Source organism: Oculina patagonica, chromosome 13 (assembly GCF_052425735.1).
Source record: "Oculina patagonica isolate OP01 chromosome 13, crgOcupat, whole genome shotgun sequence".
Classification (NCBI taxonomy): Eukaryota; Metazoa; Cnidaria; class Anthozoa; order Scleractinia; family Oculinidae; genus Oculina; species Oculina patagonica.
This window is the reverse complement of record NC_135770.1, coordinates 13,215,525-13,237,234: the sequence shown is the minus strand read 5'-3', so window position 1 is coordinate 13,237,234 and position 21,710 is coordinate 13,215,525. Positions and strand designations below refer to the sequence as shown.

General features: G+C 40.5%; 3 protein-coding genes across 3 annotated transcripts in view; 1 reads left to right on the top strand and 2 right to left on the bottom strand.

Moving 5' to 3' along the window:
- The window catches only part of LOC144634362 (carbonic anhydrase-like), a 40,184-nt gene that overhangs the window by 16,805 nt on the left and 1,669 nt on the right, over positions 1-21,710 (top strand). The window contains exon 2 of the mRNA XM_078493295.1: positions 12,521-12,641. The gene's annotated coding sequence lies outside the window, so the exon portion shown is untranslated. The remainder of the gene's footprint in view (positions 1-12,520; positions 12,642-21,710) is intronic.
- On the bottom strand, positions 3,090-7,869 carry LOC144634359 (transmembrane protease serine 2-like). The gene is made up of 5 exons (XM_078493291.1): positions 7,712-7,869; positions 6,555-6,652; positions 5,675-5,857; positions 4,752-4,937; positions 3,090-3,761 (listed from the first exon to the last, which is right to left on the bottom strand). Exons 2-5 carry the CDS (start codon positions 6,637-6,639, stop codon positions 3,313-3,315), a joined length of 903 nt encoding a protein of 300 aa, XP_078349417.1. The 5' UTR covers positions 6,640-6,652; positions 7,712-7,869; the 3' UTR covers positions 3,090-3,312.
- LOC144634358 (serine protease 33-like) lies at positions 9,243-15,081 on the bottom strand. Its single transcript, XM_078493290.1, has 5 exons — positions 14,707-15,081; positions 12,547-12,700; positions 11,307-11,528; positions 10,993-11,169; positions 9,243-10,610 (listed from the first exon to the last, which is right to left on the bottom strand). The coding sequence occupies exons 2-5, from the start codon at positions 12,668-12,670 to the stop codon at positions 10,171-10,173; spliced, it is 963 nt and encodes a 320-aa protein (XP_078349416.1). The 5' UTR covers positions 12,671-12,700; positions 14,707-15,081; the 3' UTR covers positions 9,243-10,170.

Genomic DNA, 21,710 nt, shown 5'->3' with positions numbered 1-21,710 from the left:
GACGCGTTGTCGGTGCTCCTCCTCGGGACTCTCGGGGGGCTGGGGTCTGCCGCCCTTCTCCTCTGGTGGTGCTACGTGGCTGGCGGGCGGGGGTCGCTGGGGCCGGTTCTCCGGCTGGGGGCGATGCGGGGGGCGGGTCGGCACGGACGCTGGCGGCGGGCCCTCGTCTCTCCCCGTTCCTCCACTCTTCGCTGTGCGACCCTGTCTGGGTCCAGCTGGTGTGCTGGGTCGCTCTCTCGTCTCCGTCTCGGCGGGCGGTCCGCTCTGGCCGCGTCGCTGGTGGGCGGCTGGCCGGCTCGCCGTCCCGTCTCGGGGGGGCTGGGCGGCCGCTCGCCTCGTGGCTGAGTTCGCGCGACAGGCTCCTCTTGTTCTCGCCGGCCCCTCGTCCGCCCGCGCCCTGCGCTCGCGTCCCCCGCTCCCCTCGCGTGGTGCGGTGCGGGGCGGGTCGGCCCGGGGCCACGACGTTCCGTGGCTCGCTCCCGTCGTCCGCCCTCTGTCGTCGGGCACCCCGCCCCGGCGTGGCCGCGCGGGTCCCAGTGTCCTTGTCGGGGCCTTCGGTGGTCCGGCTCCCGGGGCGCGTCCGGCTCTCGTGGCCGTCGGCGGCCCGTCTCTCCGCAGCCGCCGGCGTCCCTCGCGGCGGCCCAGTGTTGGGTCCCGGACAGGAAGTTTTCTCGCTCGCCGGTCATCCGAGTGACGAGTTCGCGCTCTCGTCTGCGCGTGGTCGTCGTCGGCTCGGGGCCCGGCCGGGGTCGGCGCCAGCAGTCTCCGGCGCGCGCCCGGGCCCTCGCGCGCGGCGGTCGCCCCCGTCCGCTCCTCGTCCCCTGTCGGGTCGGGCCTCGCCCCCCCCCGGCCTCCTCGGCTGGCGGGGCGGGGGGGGGGGGGCTCCAGGGGGGGTGGCCGCGTCGCCTCTGGGCCTCTCGGGGCCTCTGAGTGGTGGTCCTCTGCTGTTCGGGGACTGTCTCCGAGAGTTCGGCCTGGCCAGGCTCTGGGGCGGGAGGGCGCGCCCTCTGTCCTCTCTCTCTCTGGTCAGACTCGGTACGGGCGGTACGTGGGACGATCAGTTCGATGTGCTCCCGTGTGCCGAGACCAGGCGTGAGCTGCGGTCTCCGTTCTGTTCCGATCTCGGACTTCCATTGGTTCTTGTGCTCTAGTCTGCCTTGGCCATGTCTCGCTGGGGTCGTGTGCGCTGTCATGCGTTGTACTGCTGTCCATCTGGATGGGCGCTTCGTTGCGCCCCGCGTGCGTTCTGGTGTGGCTCGTTCCAGTGGCCCATCTCGGAGGTGTCGTCCATCACCTCCTTGTGCCTGTCCATCACTGATACACGATACTGCGTCTTCTGTGTCGTCCCTGTGCTGGTTCGACGCTCTCACTGTGCGTTGCTCACTCACGTACTTACTCATCTTTCGTTCTCTCTGTCGGACCTCTCGATTCATGCTCGGTGTTCCTGGTTCTGGGACAGAGTCTCAGAGAAAATATCGTTTCTGAGTGGCTCGTCACCATTTTTTACTTTTCCAGCGGAAACATCTGTAACAAACAAAGTCTTGTCTACGAAGAATATTCCCTCGATTTGTTTGAATGAACATGTCCTCTTCCCACCAAAACGCTGACCGAATTATGATCAGGATTGTATTACTTCACCTTTCTTGCCTTTGTATCACAGCAAGGAAGAGTCGAGTTGCATACAACTTGTGCCACCGTCTTTGTGCCAAGTTCGCATTTGTACAGCCCACCTTGGCTCGAGGCTCCTGAGCGCACTGCTCAAGAAGGGTAATAGACAGAAGGTTACGATGGTTTATGGATAGGCAGTGAATTTCCAGGAGACTATTACCAGGAGCCACAATAATTCATTTAGAGTCCTATTTGCGTAGATTTCAAATTATAATTGCAATAAACAACAGAATATCAACCTAGAAAGCAGACCAAACAGTTGCTGTTGTTGTTAACCATCAACGTCCATGCCGGCCTTGATTTGCGCGTGTTCGCTTTTGGCTCTAGCTTCCTCTAGAAAGGCATTTTTTGGGTTCCTACACATACTGCACATACATTTCAAGGCTTGAGGGGGGTCCTAGAAGGGAAGACGTTCTGTCACTCTCCGAGATGATCGCATTTCTTTCAAAATGGCTGCCGCTTTTAGAGCAAAGAAAGCATCTTTCGAAGACGAACTGGCATTTTGTCAAAGTGCAGGACAATCTTTCATCGCAAGAGATTTTATCTAGGGTGTTTTTTACACCAAGGTATTTAGTATTTTAATGCCAAACTTTTTTAGATTTAGGGTATTTTGTATTACAATAATTTTAGGTATTTCCCACTAAAACACGCCCTTTCAACATGTTCAGTACGCGTTCGTAGAACCCAGCTTCCATGAGCTTCCACATCGTTTTCAACACTCACGTTTAGAAAGCAAAAATGCGACCTGTTCTCCTCTCCCTTTTGAATATTATCTTTGCATGGAAATTAATGCAGTAAAATTACCGGTTATTTTGTGTCTCCAAGTGCGACCCTAAATACAACGTTTCAAATTGTTTCAGACAATTTCAATTCTAAAATTGTCCGCAACATCTTACAACATTTGAATGTTTGTCTCAAGTGCGACCAGGGCCTTAGTTTAACCATTTCTCATTCTGGTAATCCATTTGTTATTAGGGTAAATCGTTACACATGATGGAAAACCATTTGTTATTATGTTTATCATTTCACATTATGCTGAACCGTTTGGTGAAAACAAAATACACTATTACATAGCCGCATCATTTGGTGTACACGAAACCGCTGACAGCCGCCCGTACTAACTGACGGCAAAAACCTTCTCAAATCTCCAGAGTTGCGCTTTCCGAAATTTTTCAGAGAAAATGGGGTGGGATTATAAACTACAAAAGGATAAGACCTCAATATGGGACCTCGATATGTCCATCGTTTCTGCATGATGACCTTTCTATATAGCAAAATTGTAAGACGTTAAAATATGAATATTCGCTTTTGTTTTCTAATAGTTGCTCTTGACTTTCGTAATGAAGATTTTTATGGTGCTCAAACATGGAAACAAAGAAAAACTTTGCTTTGGATCCAAAAATGAAAATTTAACAAGTATGTATTGTTGACCTCACAAGTTTATTTCAAATTGATGTAATACGTATAACGTGATCACGTAGGTCAGTTCAATTAACAGGATTAACAGCTGGCTTACGAATTATGCTGTTGAATAGTTTTTTTACTTTTGTGTCTCAAAATATCCTTTTATTTAACTTAATTTTAATTTATTGTGTTTGTTTTACAGTTTCGGAAATATAGCGTTTTAGTTTACTTCATGTTTTTCTAGACGTAACTTTCTTGGTCAGTTATAACCTCTCTGACCCATTGTGTCATTTCTTCCATGTCAGCGTACACACCATACTTGTGTGGGTCCCCACAGTTATGACCCCAGGAAACAACCCCGGTAAGATACCAGAGCCCGTTGTGTTCGCAGGCTAGCGGCCCTCCACTGTCGTACTGACATGCGTCAACTCCACCTTCCTCGAATCCAGCGCATAGCGCTCTGCTGTGAATGGTTCCTTCGTATGACTTCTCTGCGTTGCATTTGTCCTGGTGTACGAGCTTTACTTTGGCTTCCCTTAAAATGTCAGGCTTTGGTCCTCTCCACTGTGTGTGGCCCCAACCCGTGACATAGCACTCCTTACCGGCGGAAAAGATGAAGCCTGGAGGAAGGAGGCAGATCGGGGATACAAAGTTGTCCAGTATTGCAGGAGTTTTAAGTTGCAGCAGAGCTGGAAAAAAGTCAAAAGGGTCAAGGGTTTGCTTAAGTAAGTTTGCTAGGTTTTAGTGGTTAGCGTTTCTTTGCCAATGTAGTGTTACAAGTTCATCTGTGATGTTTCTTATTAGAAAAGCATGACATAGATATTTAGTCAAATATTTCATAGAGGCCAACTATTCTTCAGTCCGTCCATCCCAACCCCCCCCCCCCCCCCCCTTCGCTCTCGCCTTCCACCTCCCTCCGTCCGTCTGCTAGTCCTCTGGCTGTTTTTTCATCTCCCTAGAATTTTTTTTTACAAAGATGCCCAGTAAACCTCTGTAATCAATCATATTACAGTGGAACCCCGATATAACGATATGCCAAGGGAGCAGTAAAATAATATGGTTATATCGAAGAATCGTTATATCGAAACTTCCGATATAACGATATAGCCGTAATAACCGAAAATATCGTTATATCGGGGTAAAGCTAACAAGTACTTTTTTACTGCATATTAAAGGATAGAGAGAATAACTTTGATAAGAAGGCTAAGAACACAGTATCATTTCCGTATATCATCGTGCAAAGCTGTTTTTTGAAACGTTAGAGGTGACTCGATTACCGTAATGTTCTTGCATTAAATTCGATGTTTTGCACATAAAATGTAACGGTGTACTGATAATATCGTTATATCGGGAGGATTTTACGTTTGGTCCGCTAAATTCTCATCTTTATATCTGGAATATCGTTACATCGTATATCGGGGTTCCGTCCCATACATTTTACTGTAACTTTTGCCGGAACGTAGAATATTCATCGTTATATCGGGAATATCGTTATATTGTAGTTGGACTGTAGAACCAAACCTTGTGTGAGTCGAAGTTAAATACAATCCAGGTTTTTTCTTCCACAGAAAATACATGTAAAGGAAACCAGAAAATAAAGAGCAAAAAGTTACGTTTTTTTCGCAAGGAAAGGAGTGTCTATTTTTTAGAGGATGAAGTTACGAGGATGTTTCTCTTACCAACATCGTAATCTGGTGGGATTCCTTTTAGTTCGTTGTCTGTGACTTTATTTGCGCCACCTTCATACAGTGGGTGAGTATAAATGGCCTTCACGTTTCTACTTTGCTCAAACCAGTCCTCGTTTTTCAGGTGGTGCTCTCCTAAGGTCACTGTCCAATCTTTGGGATCCGTGGACAGTTCAGAACCTGAAATCAGATTTGCAATAAGATGGAGGTAATTCATATAGAAAATGTGTTGAATTCTATTGGTTTGTTACGTTGTCAAATACGGAATAAAGTGAATAGTTAATATGCACCTGTGATGCCCCAATTTTGTTTGATTTTTGAACGTACTATTTTAAAGAAGAGATTGTTTTTTTTTTCTCTTCATTTTATTCTAGTCTCATCGAAAGTACTTCAGAGACATGGTGGCACCAGGTTAACTTTATTGTTTTCTGGATATTTAAACAAACTGAAAAAAGTGCATCGATCCATTTCATAAGCCAATGAAATTAACGTGTAAAATCAAGTTTGGTTTGCAGATGTTCTCCCCCTAAGAGCGAGAAGGTCGTAGAACAAATATTACAAGAGAACGATAATTCAAAATCTGCACGTTAAGGGATCAAATGGGTAAAATGGGAACTAGAATTTGCCTATTTTTTCATCTGTAAAATGGTCTAAAATAGGATTTGGGTAACTGGGACCGGGAATCACAAAAGACAAAAAATAGAAATAGGACTAAGATTTGGGCAAAAAAAAGGCTGGAGAATGGGATTTATACTCCACTTCAGGACTCTCTATCTACGTCTGTATCAATCCTTGAATGGAGCACAGTCACTTTAGCATCTAATGAACCCATGCTTTTGAAAAGGTTATAAATTTTAATTACTGGTTGTGATGCGAAGTACGAGAGATGAGATACCAATCACTCTTGCATTTCTTACCCACAAAACAATGCGAGGCAGAGACTACCCATTCCGGCGAAATAAGCGATCCTCCACACATTTGTGTGTTGTTTAGGAGCAGAGCTACCTGCCAAGGCCACGCCCCAGGGGAACTGACGTGGCCTCCAACAATCCGTTTAGCTTCTACGTCCTTATGAAGGAACCGTACACCACACTCGGGCTCTGAAAAGAAATTGGCATGTTCATTTTGACAATTAAATCGCCGGGTGTTTTTTTGAACGATAAAATACGATGAGCTCTATAGATTACGTTCTAACGGCCAATTTAGCAATTATGGATGTTTTATGGACTCTAGCCCGTCAAGAAGAAGAGTGCCTTTATTTAAACAGGGTTGCTCTTTTAAGAAGGAATAACGTCGCCTTTTATTTATACGATTAAAATAATAAAGATTGTTACCCGATTTTATTCCGCGAAATGTTTCAAATGATAACACACTTCAAGAGCATTGGTTTTGGTTCTTGTTTTTGTTTGTTTTTACGTTACCATTTATTGAACTCAACAGTATGTATTTGCTTAGGTAACTAAAACCTTGTCTTTTTCATAAGATGGTCATTATTGATAATGCTTTGTTTACTGCTCGACAGTCTTTTGTCTGCTCTTGACATTTCTTCGAAAATTACACAGGAGATTATGCGAAAGTATTAGGAATAAATAAACAAAAGATACCTTGTGTCTTCGAAAATAACTGCTGCCCTGATCTGAGTAATTTTAAGTAATTTTTAACTACCCGGGATCAAGACGTCTGAGCTCAAGCCCGGTCAGTGCCTACGTATTGAGTCACTTTTTCCAACATAGGCTTTTCTCTATTCCGAGGTGTATAAATTGGCACCGAATCCTAGCAAAATAACTTCATTCTTACCTAAGACTCTTTTCCTGCTGTAAGGCTTGCATAGACCAAACACACTCGCCAAGATGAGAATTCTTACTGCAGCCCGAACAAACATTCTGAAACCAACCCTGTGTGCAGTAAAAAATATTAACTGCGCCATGGTTTGACGTTTCGTTAAACAGAGCTATATATATTTGATATATTTGCGCTTTCTTGACAAGTACTTTCAGTTTGCTATCTTATTTTCATTAAAGCGGAGAGCATAAACACATTTAGTCTAAGTAAGAAGGTTGAATGTATTAGCTATATTGTTCATTATCTGTGTCGAGGCTATTAAGGTGGTTCCATGCCGTTTTTGTGGTTTCTCTGACTTTCTATCTTCATCGTTCCGTACAGGTTGTAGCACTTTCTATGTCTGCAATATACCGTATTGTCCAACTTTTGCGCAAACAAAACCCCAAAATTTATACTTTTAAAAGCTTATTTCATTCAACCGCAGCAGATGTGTTTTATATTTTTTGTTTTGAATTTTACTTTTTTGCATATTTGACAAAGCGAAAAGCATCAAAATAATAAAGCGTTTTAATTTTGTCGGCTTGATGTTTTTTATGTTTCTGATTCGCATTATTTCAAGAATTTTAGAGGCACAGTTAACCAAAAAGCGTAACAGTTATTTATCTTAGTGTTCACAGAAATAAGGTAAAGTCACAAGTTAAAGATTAAGTTTGTATTATTTGTTATCCGGTTAGCTTTGTCTCACCTTTTGAAGCCGAACTCATTTGTGTATTCGCATGAGATTCTTTTTCAATAATGGAAACGTTAGGAAAGAAGACCTTTTTAAATCCCGTTAAAACCAAAAGTATGCTTAAACAAAACATAAAAACACGGAATAACCCACAATGGGTCGAACTGTCGGCATAATTTCCAAGAACGCAAAACAGCCTGTTCAATACATCAAAACAATTCATCGTATCTGCTTTATTGTTATTCACACACATGTGAATACTGTATTAATAAAGCTCTGAAAAGCAAGATAGTCTTTTTTGGTTTCCTCAAACAACTAGCTTACAAATAAGTCATTTGGTTGTTAATCGAACAGACTGGTATAAGAGAGTTCACGTCTGAGACATCACACAATCGAACATTGTTCCTTTTTGTGTTTTAAACTGACATAGTATTTCTCTTACCTTGAAAAACCTCCTTAAGGCTTGAAGTCTCACCCAGCCTCGGCTAGTAGGATGTTAATGAATTGTACCTTTTAAAACATTAGTTTTCCAATACATATACAGACAGACTGCTCGAATGAGTGAAACTGCCGCGCTCGAGGAAATCAGATGGTCATTTCCATACGGGAACTCATTATCAGATCTGACAATGAAGCCAGGTGAACGGATACCCGATTAAGTTTTTTTGATTGGTCATGCAATAATTGATTTTAAAAAAAACTCTATTCGCGAGGGACCAAATATAATAATAAATTTTAATTTAAAACATCTCACAGCTATCCTTTTGTCTCAGAAATGTCTTTGTTCATTATCAAATACCAAGAGCGTCGCCGAAAAGTTTGTCTTGTATTAAAAAAAACGTTCGTTGGATATAGGACGTGCGCCTACATGTCTATGATCATGTTATATGCATTAAGGATAAGTGGAATTAATATTTCATATAAAAAATTAGACTCAGGATTTGAATTTTATTCTTAATACCACATGCATGTTCACTTTAGTTTCGTTTCTTGAAAGGACTTCAGTTTACAATAATTGGCAAATCAAAATGGTCTATTCCTGATCATAAAGGGGAGAAAGAGAAACGAAAAGTGTCATATTTTTCGAACGGTAAATGGCGAAAAAATACGTTTCTTAGAGATATTAACGAAAGCGGGAACTTGACAATAAAAACATTCATACCACCAAGTGTGTTTAATTGCGTAGAGTATTTGTGCGACTTTTTGTATATTGGCGGATAAAAGGTCTCCATTGAAGTAAATGAATTTCGCATCATCGGGGCAAACAAAAATTCGTATGAATTTGTATGAAAATGAGATCGATTATTCTTATGTCTCTTCCTCGCTAAGCTCTGCTAATCTCACTCATAAACATTCAACCGTTTAAAAAATACAGAACTCGCTCTTAAGCAGCCTCGCTGGTGGAGATGTATCTGTCTTCACGACTTATTTGTTGGGTTGATGGCCGAAATTTTCTACTTATCGTTGTTTCCAATGGCGCAAAATATCTCTTCAGCAGTTTCCTTAAATGTCAGGCTGGCCAAAAGTTCCAAAGACTGTTTTACAGTCTCTTTTTTCTCGATATTGCTCTTAGTGGATTATTTCCCGTTGTTTTGCAACCTGGAATCTTCTTAAATCTCGACAGCAGTTAATATTATTACGTTGGGTGCTTACTGGTCATCTGTGGCTTTGGGGAATTATCACCTAGGCGTGCAGTCTTCCTTACATACAGCCTTCCTTTTGGTAAACATTGAAGTTAAAAACTATCAGTAAAAATTATATAAGTGTAGCGCGAAGTGTCTTGTTTCCGTTAACAGTGTCGAGCATAGATAGCACTTCTTGACGTCTCTCTTCGTACACCCTCCCACCCCACCCCAGATTTTGTTTTTAGCTTGCCACACTGATAACGATGTTGCGATACAGTTCATACGGTTCATACGATACAACCCCGTTTCAAAAACATATATTTAAGGCATTTTGTTTTGTGTCTTTATCTAAATGCTGGCATTATTCCACCACTGAGCTGTGTATTACAAAACATTTATGGTGTTTACTGTTGGCAGAAGTGGGGTGTACTTAGCATGGTCCTGGCCATGAGTGGGTTCAGAAAAATAACCATTGTTTGAGGAGTTCAGGTGTTATAAATACAATTATTGTCAAAGTGTATTTTGCTTTCATTATACCTTAAATTTTACAGGCTGATTCATCCTCATTACAGTTGTAAAACCGCCTTACATCGTTTTCCTGAGCGTTGTTAAATGCTGACCTAAGCATTTGTGACAGACAAAACTTTGAACTTTTATACAAAACAAAACGATGAAATAAGGTGACACAGCACTAATAGTTGTGATTGTCAAATGACGGTAATGTTATTCTAAAGCATTTGTTTACTGTTACACATTGGAACATTGAAATGAAACAGAAAGTGGTGTTCAATATATACCTAAAACAGTATTATATCTTGGTCGATTAGTACATTTATTAACCTGAAATGCCAGTCGTCTCCAGTCTCTCTCTCTCGGGATTTACACCGAGGGATGGAGATGACTAACATTTCAAACTAAATTTGCATTAACCAGAGTAAAAACGTTTAAAAAGCGCATACCAACACTTGATAGACCATTCCTTGCAGACCCACTCAGTGTTTAAGTTGCTTTTTGTAACAAAACGTAGTATTTTCTAGTTTTATTGAGATAGGAAAGACATGTCTATGATACCTGATTATAACGCGATGCTCCACCAATCAGAGCGCCGGTCTGAGGCAAATAATGTAAATAAAGCATGGGTTGTTTGCTCTGTGCGAAGTACCGTGTAAATTGTCCATTCGTGAAAAATAAGCGAGAAAACTTTAAAATAACTTTCGTAACACAGAAAACCACGATTGCATAAAAAGAAATTCTTGTGGTTATTTTGTTTATTAGTTTATTTCTGCTGCTGTATAACGTTTGTAATCCACGCGTGTAACACTCGTACATCAGCATAGACTCCGTACTTATTTGGAAGCGCGCACTTTTTTCCCCACGATATAACCCCAACAAGATACCATCGTCCCTCATGATCACAGGCCAGCGGCCCGCCGCTATCTTTTTGACATGCGTCAATCCTGCCATCTTGGAAGCCTGCACACAAAGCTGTTAGAGGAACGGTTCCGTTGTATGATTTCTTTTCGTTACACTCCTCTCTGGAAACCAGACGAATTGGAGCTTCCTGCAGAAACGTAGACTGGGGTTTGTTCCATCCTTTAGTCCCCCATCCTGTTATGAAGCAGGTTTTTCCAGGAGGAAATGCCATGTCACTGGTGGCGAGGCAGACTGGAAGCACGTGACTATCATAAGTGACTGGACTTGAAAGTTCAAGTAGTGCTGCAAGTGACAAAGCGATAGAACTTTGAGGTAATTCTTCTTTCCCCGTACTTCTGAGCGCAGCATGCACAATGTTGTTAAAATTGCGAAAATAGTATGTAACGATGTAAAAAATGGCTTTATATGATTTGCCTATTCGCTGTAGTAGGTTTGCAAATTATTGTAGTAAATGTTTAGGCGCCATCTTTTCCTGTACAGTGGATTGCTTTCTACCTAACCAAAAAGCGATTGCCTGATAAAACAGGCCAAAACAAAAAAAGTTTTAAGTTGACAGTTATCCCGTTTCAGCTTGGAATAAGTTACATTTTCGTCGAAAGCAGATAAATTGCTGTACTTGTTAATTGTCACTAAATTATTTTCAGTTCACTGACTTTTTACTCACCAACATCATAATCAGGAGGTTGAACAAGAACTCCATGTTCAGTTTTGCCCCAGTACTTTGGATGCAGAATAATGTTCTTGACTTCCCTAATTTCTTCAAATCTCGTCTCCTTGGATGCAGTTGGATGCGCACCAAGTTTAACTTTCCAACGAGTCGGATCTGTCGATGATCTGTAATCTGTAGGAAAACAAAGTTGTACAAGACCATTTCAAACACGTTTGTTGCTTATAATCAACGATGATCAATTCAAAGTGCAGTTGCACAACGTATCTCATCATAAACATCTGAATTCAAGGCAGTATTCAGTAACGCACCTGTAAAACAATGACAGGCAGTTAAAATCCAGTTAGAGCTGATGAGTGAGCCGCCACACACTTGAGTGTCATCCAGCAAAAGCGCCACCTGCCATGGCCACGCCCCATCACCACTCCAGCTCCCACCCACTATCCGCTTGCTCATCACGTGAGATCTTATTCTCGTCCTTCCACTTCGCTTGACTTGAGGACGAAGAAATTGTTTTCCACATGTTTGAGAATCTTTAATTAAAGGCAAACAGAAAGTTTCCTTGAATAAACCTTGGATAAAGGGGCGTGAAGCGAACAAAATTATTATTAACATAATTGCAGGACATTTTTCAATGGGAAAACATATTGTACAAGCCCTATAAAGCCCCCATCTGGAAGTTCAATTGGTTAATGAGCCCCCTTTCTATTACGCCCCCTCCTTAGATGGTAAGGCATGTCAATTAACAAGAAAACAAGGCAACTTTTCGCTTTAAAAGGCATTCATCTGCCACATTTACTTATTATTCTTGCTATTTTGTGAAAATGTGGCACCAAACAGCACTAAAAAGTCCACTTGTTTTCTTTTATATGTACACTGACTGAAATATGATTTGAAATAAGCCCTGTCCGTTATAATGAGTCCTCTCTTTTAACTCCCGCTTTAAAAGGTCTTATTTACAGAAATAAGCCTTAAGGCTTAATAGAGCTTTTAAAGTAAGACTTGCTTCAGTTAAATGATTGACTTGATGCGACGTTACTTACTAAATGAACCAAAAAAACATACTAGCAGGAGATTGTTAACGAAATATTTGAATGAAAGACAATTTAGAGTAATAAGGCATTGTTACGCAATAGAACGACATTGGCCTTAGGCCAGTCATTACTGCTTAGAGAGAAGTAAATAATTAGTAAAAAGTGATCAGTCCAATCGAAAATGGCTTGCTGAATACACATTATTGACAGCAGTGATGGCTGGTTTTTATCCTTAATTACTCATGGAAAGAAAAAACGCAGAAATAATTTTAAGAAAGCATAAAGCAAATACATCGGCTTGATTTCCAATTGTAGTTGAGCTCTTTTTAAGTTTTTTCCTTAAAGTCAAAATTAAAATAAGATAAATCTTCCATTAAATTAAAGCTCCAGTGTTTACCTTTCCCCATGGCAAGGCATATTAAGCAGGTGTTTTGACCAAATTTACATTTTTCTTATGTTTTAGTATCCAATAATTAAAATTTCTTTTCCAGCGTGCACGATTGCTCACTCAACCTACCTCCAAACAAGCGTTCCTGTTGGTAAATCGACAACCTGTCGCCAGGGAGAGCTGTGCCGCCACAACAAACTTGGATTATTGCGAGAGCTAGCAAGGTGAGAGGCTCTTTACTCCAAAGCTTCATTGCTTAACCAAGGTTATGGAACAGCGATGACTTGAAATTAAACATGGCAGTTTAGTTAGATAGATGCAAATTTTAAAATTTAATTATTAAAAGTAAGGTTGCTTTCCTTTAGTTATAACAAGAGAAAATTTATTAACACTGGTATCAATGTTCATGAGTTCTACGCGATGCTAAAATGCACTTTAGCCTTCTGTCTTTTGACATCACATTAGCATTGCACTCTACACAACCTTTAATCGAATCCATACATTTTAAAATTGATTTTTACACTTTTTCCAAAACAATTGGTTGCGTTTTCGAAAAGCTCTGATGCTTTAGTTTCATCAGCTAGAAAATCTCTTGACCGGCTGATACTTGATTAACTTCTCAAATTTTCATCTCGGTATAAATGCAACAGAAGTTTGAAAGGGGACGACAAGAACTTTTTGCAGGTCTTCCTAAACTTCTATATACAAAATCATCTTTCTACCCTCACAATGAAAGTTCTCACTTATTTATCGAATTACTATTGCTTATAAGGTTAAAAATATGACATCTGCAGCCAGGCCCGGCTATCATCTTTTACATATTTGTCTTTCTTTTTTTCGAAATTCTTACTGTTATATAAATGGCAAAACAAGATGTTTTTGGTCTCATATAATCGGCCCAGTTCTTCATCATAAACAACCCTCTAATGCAAGGCAGTTTCCGTTCCCGGAATTGACACAATACAAACTTCCTTCTTTCATTTAAGGTATTCGTAATTTGAAAAGAAAATTAGATTCAAGATGTATCCGTGGCAGATGATGCTAGGAAGCGAAATTGCCACAGGGTTTATGTTCATGTGTAAAAGGAAAACAAAAAAGCAGGATTACGTTTAATCTCCGCATCTAGCAGTTTCAAATAATGGGAAAACTAACAAATGTAAATCCAAAATGCATCGGAAAAAAAGATATTTACCGTATACTGAAGATGCGCCGAGTACACCAGCGACTTGGCATCCACGTGTGTCAGTAACAATAACACAAGTGTCTTGTTGTGAACATAAAAGCTCAACGCTTCTCCCACAGATTCGATTTTTGTTTTTTCGCTCGCTGTGTACTATTTTTGGTTTTATTTCTCGAATCAATTCGCACGTTATACACATTTTATTCATGAGATTTGAGCGCTCGATCGTTTGTCGTTATTTTCAAAATAATAGGAGAGGATTGTTTTGAAAGTTTCTCTTCTTGAACAATTCAAAGCGAGTCCTGCAGAGCGGGTAACTGTATTTCCCAACATGAAAATTTTTCAATATTCTTTTAGAAAATTCCATATTGCAGTTCGAAAACAAGCTTAAAGATGCATGAGGTTTTAGAACAATTTTTAACAAAAAGCGTTCGGTAGTCGAAAAATTCAGTTCGCATAATAATATATATATATATTTTTAAAATATGGCTGATTTCAATCAGTGTTCAAAAATCAGATTGTTTTGAGAGAGTAGACACGGTTAAGTGAGATAATTCGGCTTGTATTCGGCAAATAACACCTAAAGGACATCAAAAATTTTTAATTAGGCACGGGAATATTTTCTACCGGTTGTTGCTAAATTGCATTTTTTATCAGCTGGACGAAAATAATTAGCCGTGCAGTCTGTCAAAAGTGTAAATAACTATGCTGGACGTTTGTCTTCTTAAAAGGAAAAACATGAAAAGAAGACTGACTAAGCAGGACAGTTTTGAGTTCACTTGTATTCTAATGTCTTAATTGCTTCACATAATCCATTTAGGTTCAACGATTAAGAAAATTCGAAAACGTTTATTAAAAAGCGGGGGCTTTATTTTACAGAGGAGTTCCTTTAAACTATGACCGTTTAGCAGTATTCATGGACAGGAAAGCAACATTTTCTTTTCCGAATTTCTAATAATATTCTATGAACCTCTTGGTTAACATATATAACCAAACCAAAACACAATGCAGAATTCAGAATTCAGAAAACAAAAGCTAAGGTTTAGAGATGTACAAACTCAGGCCTCTTACAATACACAACACACTTCAGCATCATTAACACACCTTACCTGTCAATTTTATGAAATTCTCGTTGGAGATCCCGTTTGTAAGACATTTATTCCGTACTTTTTACCCAGAGATCGCGTTCGCGAGCATGTTCCCAGTTGACTTACAGCTGCCTTGTGAACCCCCCTTTACATAACAACAAGGATACCCCGCAGCTTATGTTTGTCGGTGTACCTTTCATTTTAAGTGTTAAAAATAACCTGCTATTGTGAAATGATCGCCGATCTAGTGGTTAGCATGAAGCGAGTTAGCCGCTAATGATCACGTTAATCCAGGTTTCTTCTTGTTATTATTTCTGATTACAAGTTTATCAGCTTAGTTAGTGGCTTACGCAAGTTCACTGATCCGCGCTTACTCCTTCGGTGAATGTACTTGCGGTTACGTTTTTACCAGCAGTACTTAATTAAAATGAGACAATTTATAGCCCTTCCTTTTAATTGCTTTTCATAACCTTTGAAAAATTAACTGAAGCGCTAGCGGCTTACGTCTTCCTATTGTATAAAAAACTGAAATCTTCAGGTTGAAGATAAAGTTATTCGTACAAAGCTAGCAAACGGAAAAAACATAAAAATGCATAAAAATTGAGAATTCAAATTACCTTAAGAAAAAAAAAATTGTTGTCGAATTATTCCCTTTGTGTAATTGAGTCCTTTATTAGGGTTTTCTGCCAGTTCCTTGAATCTTTGTGGATTTAGAGTGATTTTCACTTGAGTTTCGAAAGAAATTCGCGTTTGCTTTGGTTTTGCACCTCTACCTTTAGTAATTGGTTTAAGGAACTTGCATACTCTCTCAGCCAATCAGACGTAAAACCAAAAGCAATCGTGACTCGCATTAACACGTTTTCCCGCGCTTCGCGATTGCTGCCGCAGCAAGCATTTGTTTTGGATTTTGATTGGTTTACTGGATTGTCTATGTTCTTTGCGATTGGCCAGAGTGATGAATTTGGTTTTAGTTTTAAAACCCTCAATTGAAAACCGCTCTAGGCTTGCTCAAGTTGATTACTTTTGAGTACAAGCGACGGTGGAGTTTCGAAGGAGTTAGCCGCACAAAAACGCGTAGCAAGGGATAATCGTCAGGTTTTTGCAACAAGTTCGTGTTTGGTTTTCCCTGATTGTAGCAGATCCTTTGGTCCCTTATTGGCGTTTGATATCGTCAGAAAATAATGAGTGTTCGACTGCAGAAAATGATGTACCGAAGTGACGAATAATTTCAAGACTCAAACAAGAACATGGCCTATTGTTTAAACAAAGTCTTAATTGAACTTGGTTTATTGCTGAATTAAACGTAATTTTACAATCCCAGTCTTCTTTGCAGCCGTTATATGATCGTCGCGAGAAGCGTTGCGTTACTGACCACCCAAATATTGCAAGGGGACTTCAATTGATTGAGAGAACATGTGAAACTCGGCATAGACTACGCCATTTTCCTAAACGCTGTTCATTCTCCATCGGCCATCATGTTTGATGTCCTTTTAGGACGTTTTTCGCGTTCACACAGCGACTCCTCCAAATTTGAAAACGTGTTTTTCCCAAGGGAAAAGCGCACTGGGTGACGAGGTTGGTGTTAATTATTCCTTGCAAAAAACAAAACGCGTTAGTTTCAGCAACACTTAGTCATGTTGCTAAGCAACATCTTCCTTTCGCAAAAAAGCCAGCCAATTGGCCGGACGTTGAGGCGGTAAGGCGGGAAAACAGGGAGCTCGGGGGTTGATGGTTAGGGAGCGAACCGCTTTCCCGTACGCATCAGGCCCAGAACGCCAAGCGAACCGTGCATGTCAGTCCCACAACGCCAAGCGAACCGTGCACAACCAAGGACGAGGACACCTGGGGACGAGGCAGCGATTACTTGCAGAAGCCATGTACACGTCATGTGTTCCTTTCTACACTGGGGTGGGTATACAATAAATCGATGGCTCTTAACTGCAGTGGAACCCTGACCCGATATTACCAACGCCTGTATAACGAAGTATCCGTTACAACAAACTTTCCATGATAGAGACAACTTTAGAGAAGATTAAACGAGAAATATTTACAAAGAAATATTTTTTCCTGCTCGTTTTCTTTACACTTTTCATTCACCTTACAAAGTGTACAACGCTTCAATAATTTTACCGCCTAAAATCACTTCGTTTAAGCCAAACTGAAATGTCCAAATCATTTTTTCGGTTTTTCGACATTTTTTCCAACATTGTTCTTGAAATTTTTCTACGGCAATAACCGTAACCGTATAACCGTAGTGTCAATTTACTAAAAGAATATTTCAGTCGCGCTTGTTATTCTTTTTGTCAGGATTTGCACTCGCTTGTTTTCCTTTTCTCGGTATTTGTGTATAGATGGTAGACTGAAAATACATTTAACCCGTCTTGGCGTCAATATATTTAATGTAAATCTGGTCTTGACACTTACGTGTTGTCACTCACCCAACCGTGAATAAGTCAACATGACCACAGTGGAACAATAGGTTCTGTTGCGTTACGGTCACATGTCAAAACAACATGTGAAGAAAAAACGTGCGAACTGGTACGATCCAAACGGCGCTGCGATGTTCTACCCGAGAAAACAACTTTTTCTTGTGGGTTTAGCTATGTGCAGGTTACGTGGTGCTGTGTAAGTATTCCGCGCTTTTATTTTGCCCTTTGTCGGATTTACACAGTGTTTTTATACTGAGGAATATTCATAAAGGGCAGTTCATGACGAGGTGCACGCGCCAGTGATTGATCAAAGAAAGACTTAGAAATAATTTTTTCTGGTTACTCTATTCATCACTACATGCTTTCTTGTGAGAGAACTCGATGAGAAAAAAACACTAATTCAAACATTTTACTGAAATAAAGTTGCGAAGTGAGCATACCATGGCGAAAATTTCAACCTCAAGCCTCGAATTATCAATGATTATCACTGGAGCTTAAAAGGCACACGAAAAATTATTTCTTTAGTTTTTGTTGTGTTTGCCCAGAGCGAAAAAAGGACTCTTTTATTTGTGTTATGGATATGACAGACTTATTATTCTTTCTGGCCATGAAATCTTCTTGAAAGTGTTAACTTTCTTGGTTATTGAAGCGCGTGACTTGCTGTTTTATTAATATTTACTTACAGTTTCGTGACTTAGTCAGGTATCACTTAAAAATCGCGTCCATAGAAACAGGTTGACCGAAAAAGGCTTCAAGTTTAATTTTGTGATCGCTGTTACGCTTGAAACCCGCAGCTTTCCCTCGATATTATTGGCTCTCTTGCCTAACTCCTACAGCATAATCTAAATGCCTTATCACGGTTTTCGACGCCATTCAATGGCCATTCAGTTGGCGAGTAGGCAATGCGGGTAGAAATTACAGTGTTTATATGGGAATCCGACGGTAAATATCTTCTCCAAAAATTGAATTCTGGACAACTTACTATACATTTGTCTTTATTTTTTTACGGCATGATTGACGCGGTTCGCGGAAAAAAATTATAGACGAATGTATGGAAAAATTAAAAACGTAACTAAATGCTTTCTAGCCCAGCGACAACCTTCAAACTTGGCGAATAAAAACTTTTGCCTAGTATCTTAACTTTAAAATTAATAAGTTGTCCAGAATTCGATTTTTGTGTTTTGCTGCAGCCGCGCTGCAAGAACATTACGCCGACCGTGGTGTAGGTGTAAGCAAGAATCTGAACTACCTCATTCCAAAAAAAATCAACCAATGAACGACCATCGCCGCGGCCAAGTTCAACGCAAACACTACACTGGAAAAAGAAAACCGATAAAAGTTATCGCATTGGGAAAGAAAACAAACTGTGGCGCGACGGCCGTCCCTCTCGGCCGGGCCGCCTGGGGCCGGTGCCCGGTCCCCGGCGGGGTGCCCCGCGCTCGCGTTGCTGTGCGGGGGGTGGTGGTGCTCCTCTGTCTCGGGCTCCTGTGACTGATCATCGGTACAGTGAGTCGCACTGTCACTGGTCTGGATTTGTAGTACTTCGGCTCCGCTTTTGCTGTCTTGTCGTCTCAAGTGACTCTAGTCACTCCCGAGGCGGGATTCTCTCGACTCACTTCTCTTGCCTCTCGCCATGGACCCTTGGGGCCCTATTTTTGTAGAAGATATTTGCCGTCGGATTCCCATACAAACACTGTAATTTCTACTCGCTTTGCCTACTCTTCAAAATGGCGTCCAAAATCGTGATAAGGCCTATTCTAAGAAGTATTATTTAATGTAACAATTCCTTAATATTGCCATTTTAAGGTTCTTGTTTAGCACAATGAAAAGGTGTTTTGCTTCGTGCTACAGAAACACGCGCCTAATCTAAATGATCCTTCCGTAGAACGCCTCTTGCACCATTCCGTTCTCTGTCCTCTTACCACGATCCAAATGAATACATCGCGATCTAATCGTAAAAAAACCCTGTATACCGTTGTGACGTAGGAACAGTATCATGAGATCTTATACGCTTTTGGCTGTTATGAAGTTTAACGTATTACCCTTGTGGCTTATTCTGTGGTTCGCCGCATCAAGTAGGATCAAGTTGTAATATGTTAACATCCGGGCATGTGCAATGGGGACGTGAAGAAAGAAGTCATTACAGTACACCCCCTCTGTGTGTCACAGCTGTCACGTGGTAGTACTTGTGCGTACTGGTGCATGCACATTCACTTCAGGTTCTCATCAAGTGAAGTTGCGGATAAATCCACAATTGCAGGTGAGAGATGTTCTTATTTCATAATTATTGTTGTGTTGATGGGACATGGCTTTAACTGGAAGCCTTGATGACCTGCCATGCTTCGCAAAAATTCCCGTATGTGCACAGTTTCCAAGGACATGCTAAGACAATTATTATGCAGTTTGACTGATGTCCACAAAACATTACTCGTTCCCGTACACTGATTTAGCTCGTCGAAAAAACTCGATCAATAATATATACCATATTTGACCTGTCGCTAACGACCGATGACTTGCAGTCACATTCTCTTTGCGCTAGAGAAACTTTAAAAGGCTTTGAAGGTTTTGCCATTTTTGCCTCAAGAAACTCAGTATCTCAATGTAGCTAAATGTTGAAAGATGTTATCTTAAGTGAGTTCATTTATTAAGAGTAAACTTGTTACTTTAAAAACTGCTACAGACGAAGGCAAAAAAACGTAGTAACCCATTGTGAAACCCAAATTTTCTCAACCTGCTGGATTATTACATGCTTAGGTAGTATATTGAGTTCAGAATAGCTTGGCTGTGACGCGGCAAAATGTTACTGTTTTGGCTAAAAAGTATACAAATATACACATACGACGTCATAGCTTCCTGTGGGGTCCACTGTGAACGAATTTTCATTCTTTATGTCCTTAGCCATTTTGTAACAGCTATTGAAAACTTTGGCGCTACGGTTTCGTAACTCGAGAAAAAAAAAATCAAAGAAGGCCTTGAAATTAAATCTTCGTTCACTGTTTAGCTTTTAAAATTTCTATTCTAGAGCAAAATATCAAGCAATTAATCACATGCATTGATTACGCTGAAATATCGGAATGTACAGTTCAAATTAGACAATATTGCTTGAATGACGTACTATTGGACGATATTAGTTGCTTTGTATTTTGCACTTTGCGTTAAGCAAAATTCAATCTGTTTGTCAACGCTTTTGGCTCGTTGGCCTACCCCCTTGATTTACTTTGTCCCTAATTTTTTGAGCTTTGTACATTGCAGAATAATGCCTGCTAAACGATCTACACGATCAAGAAACCGAGCAGCCAATGCCAAAGCTGTAACCGCGCCTCCAAAGAAGAAAACGAGGAGACATGAACCGAGTCCGTCAACACTGTCCACTGAACCCGCTCCAGCAGCTCCACAGCCGACCCAGGAATACACCTTCCCTCCCGGCTTAATTGAACAGTTGGTGTCAAGAGTAGCTGATGAAGTAACCATGAGGTTATCTACACTATCTACACTACATTACCGTTAAATTTCATAACAGCCAAATGCATGCACATATAAATATTTATTACCTAAAGAAAAAGGGAAAATGCAAATTACGCCCGAGTTGCTATACGCAATTAAGATTTAATAACCCAACAGTATCATTTTTGATAGTGAAGCGCGATTTGTCACTGCTCAAGTTTTATAGATCGTAAGCCTGATTTGCTTCTTGTTACGATCAGGTATGGATGTTGTGTTATTCTCACAAATTTATTGTTTGAATCCAATACTCGTTAAATGATGTGTAAAAGTTCCTTTAAACACAAAATGATTTTAAATTTCGTTCACCTCCACTGTTGCTGCACTGTTGTATTCATTGTCTCTACCAAGATCAGAAGTCAGTTAACTGAAAGCACATGATTTTGATGTGAAAGCCCGCAAATGAATTTGGTCATTTGTTTTCAAAACTTAGAGTTCATCAGTGATATTAGTTCTGCATCATAGTATAAACTCTTTAATGATTTGTATATTTACATATCGACTCTATGAACTTAATTGTTTTTTGTGCATGTTAAAAAAGGGAATATCATTAAAAATGTTCTCGGTTTCAATGCGAAATCCAGTTCACCCTTTTTACTTACCGACGTATTTGATTTTAATGGCAAGATTAGTAGTCAATTAAGAAGCTATTCATTCCAGTGTTGACGACCCGCGAACAAATTCGTCCATGTTTTTACATAAAGTAAAGTGAATGATACAAGCCCTGCATATGAATGGGAGAGTTGAGCGTTGTCGGTTATTATGCAATAATGCAATATCAGAGGCTCCTTGAAAATAGCCGATTTAAAGTGTTCTTGTACTATCACATATCGACACATTTAATTCAATATTTTTGTTGTAACGCATGAGTGGAAACGAGAATATTTTAAATGTTCTGCTTCAACGCCAAACAACTTCGAACTCCGTTGGTTTCTTTAGGTTTGACAAATTTCTGTCGCTGTTATGCATCCGTAAATGGGTGTAATGCATCCGTAAATGTGGTAATATCGCTCAGAAGGCGAACTTATTTGGGCGGGAATCATTATTGAATTTATTTAAGGTCTTTGTGTAAGAGATTTAAAAAGATTGTTTTTG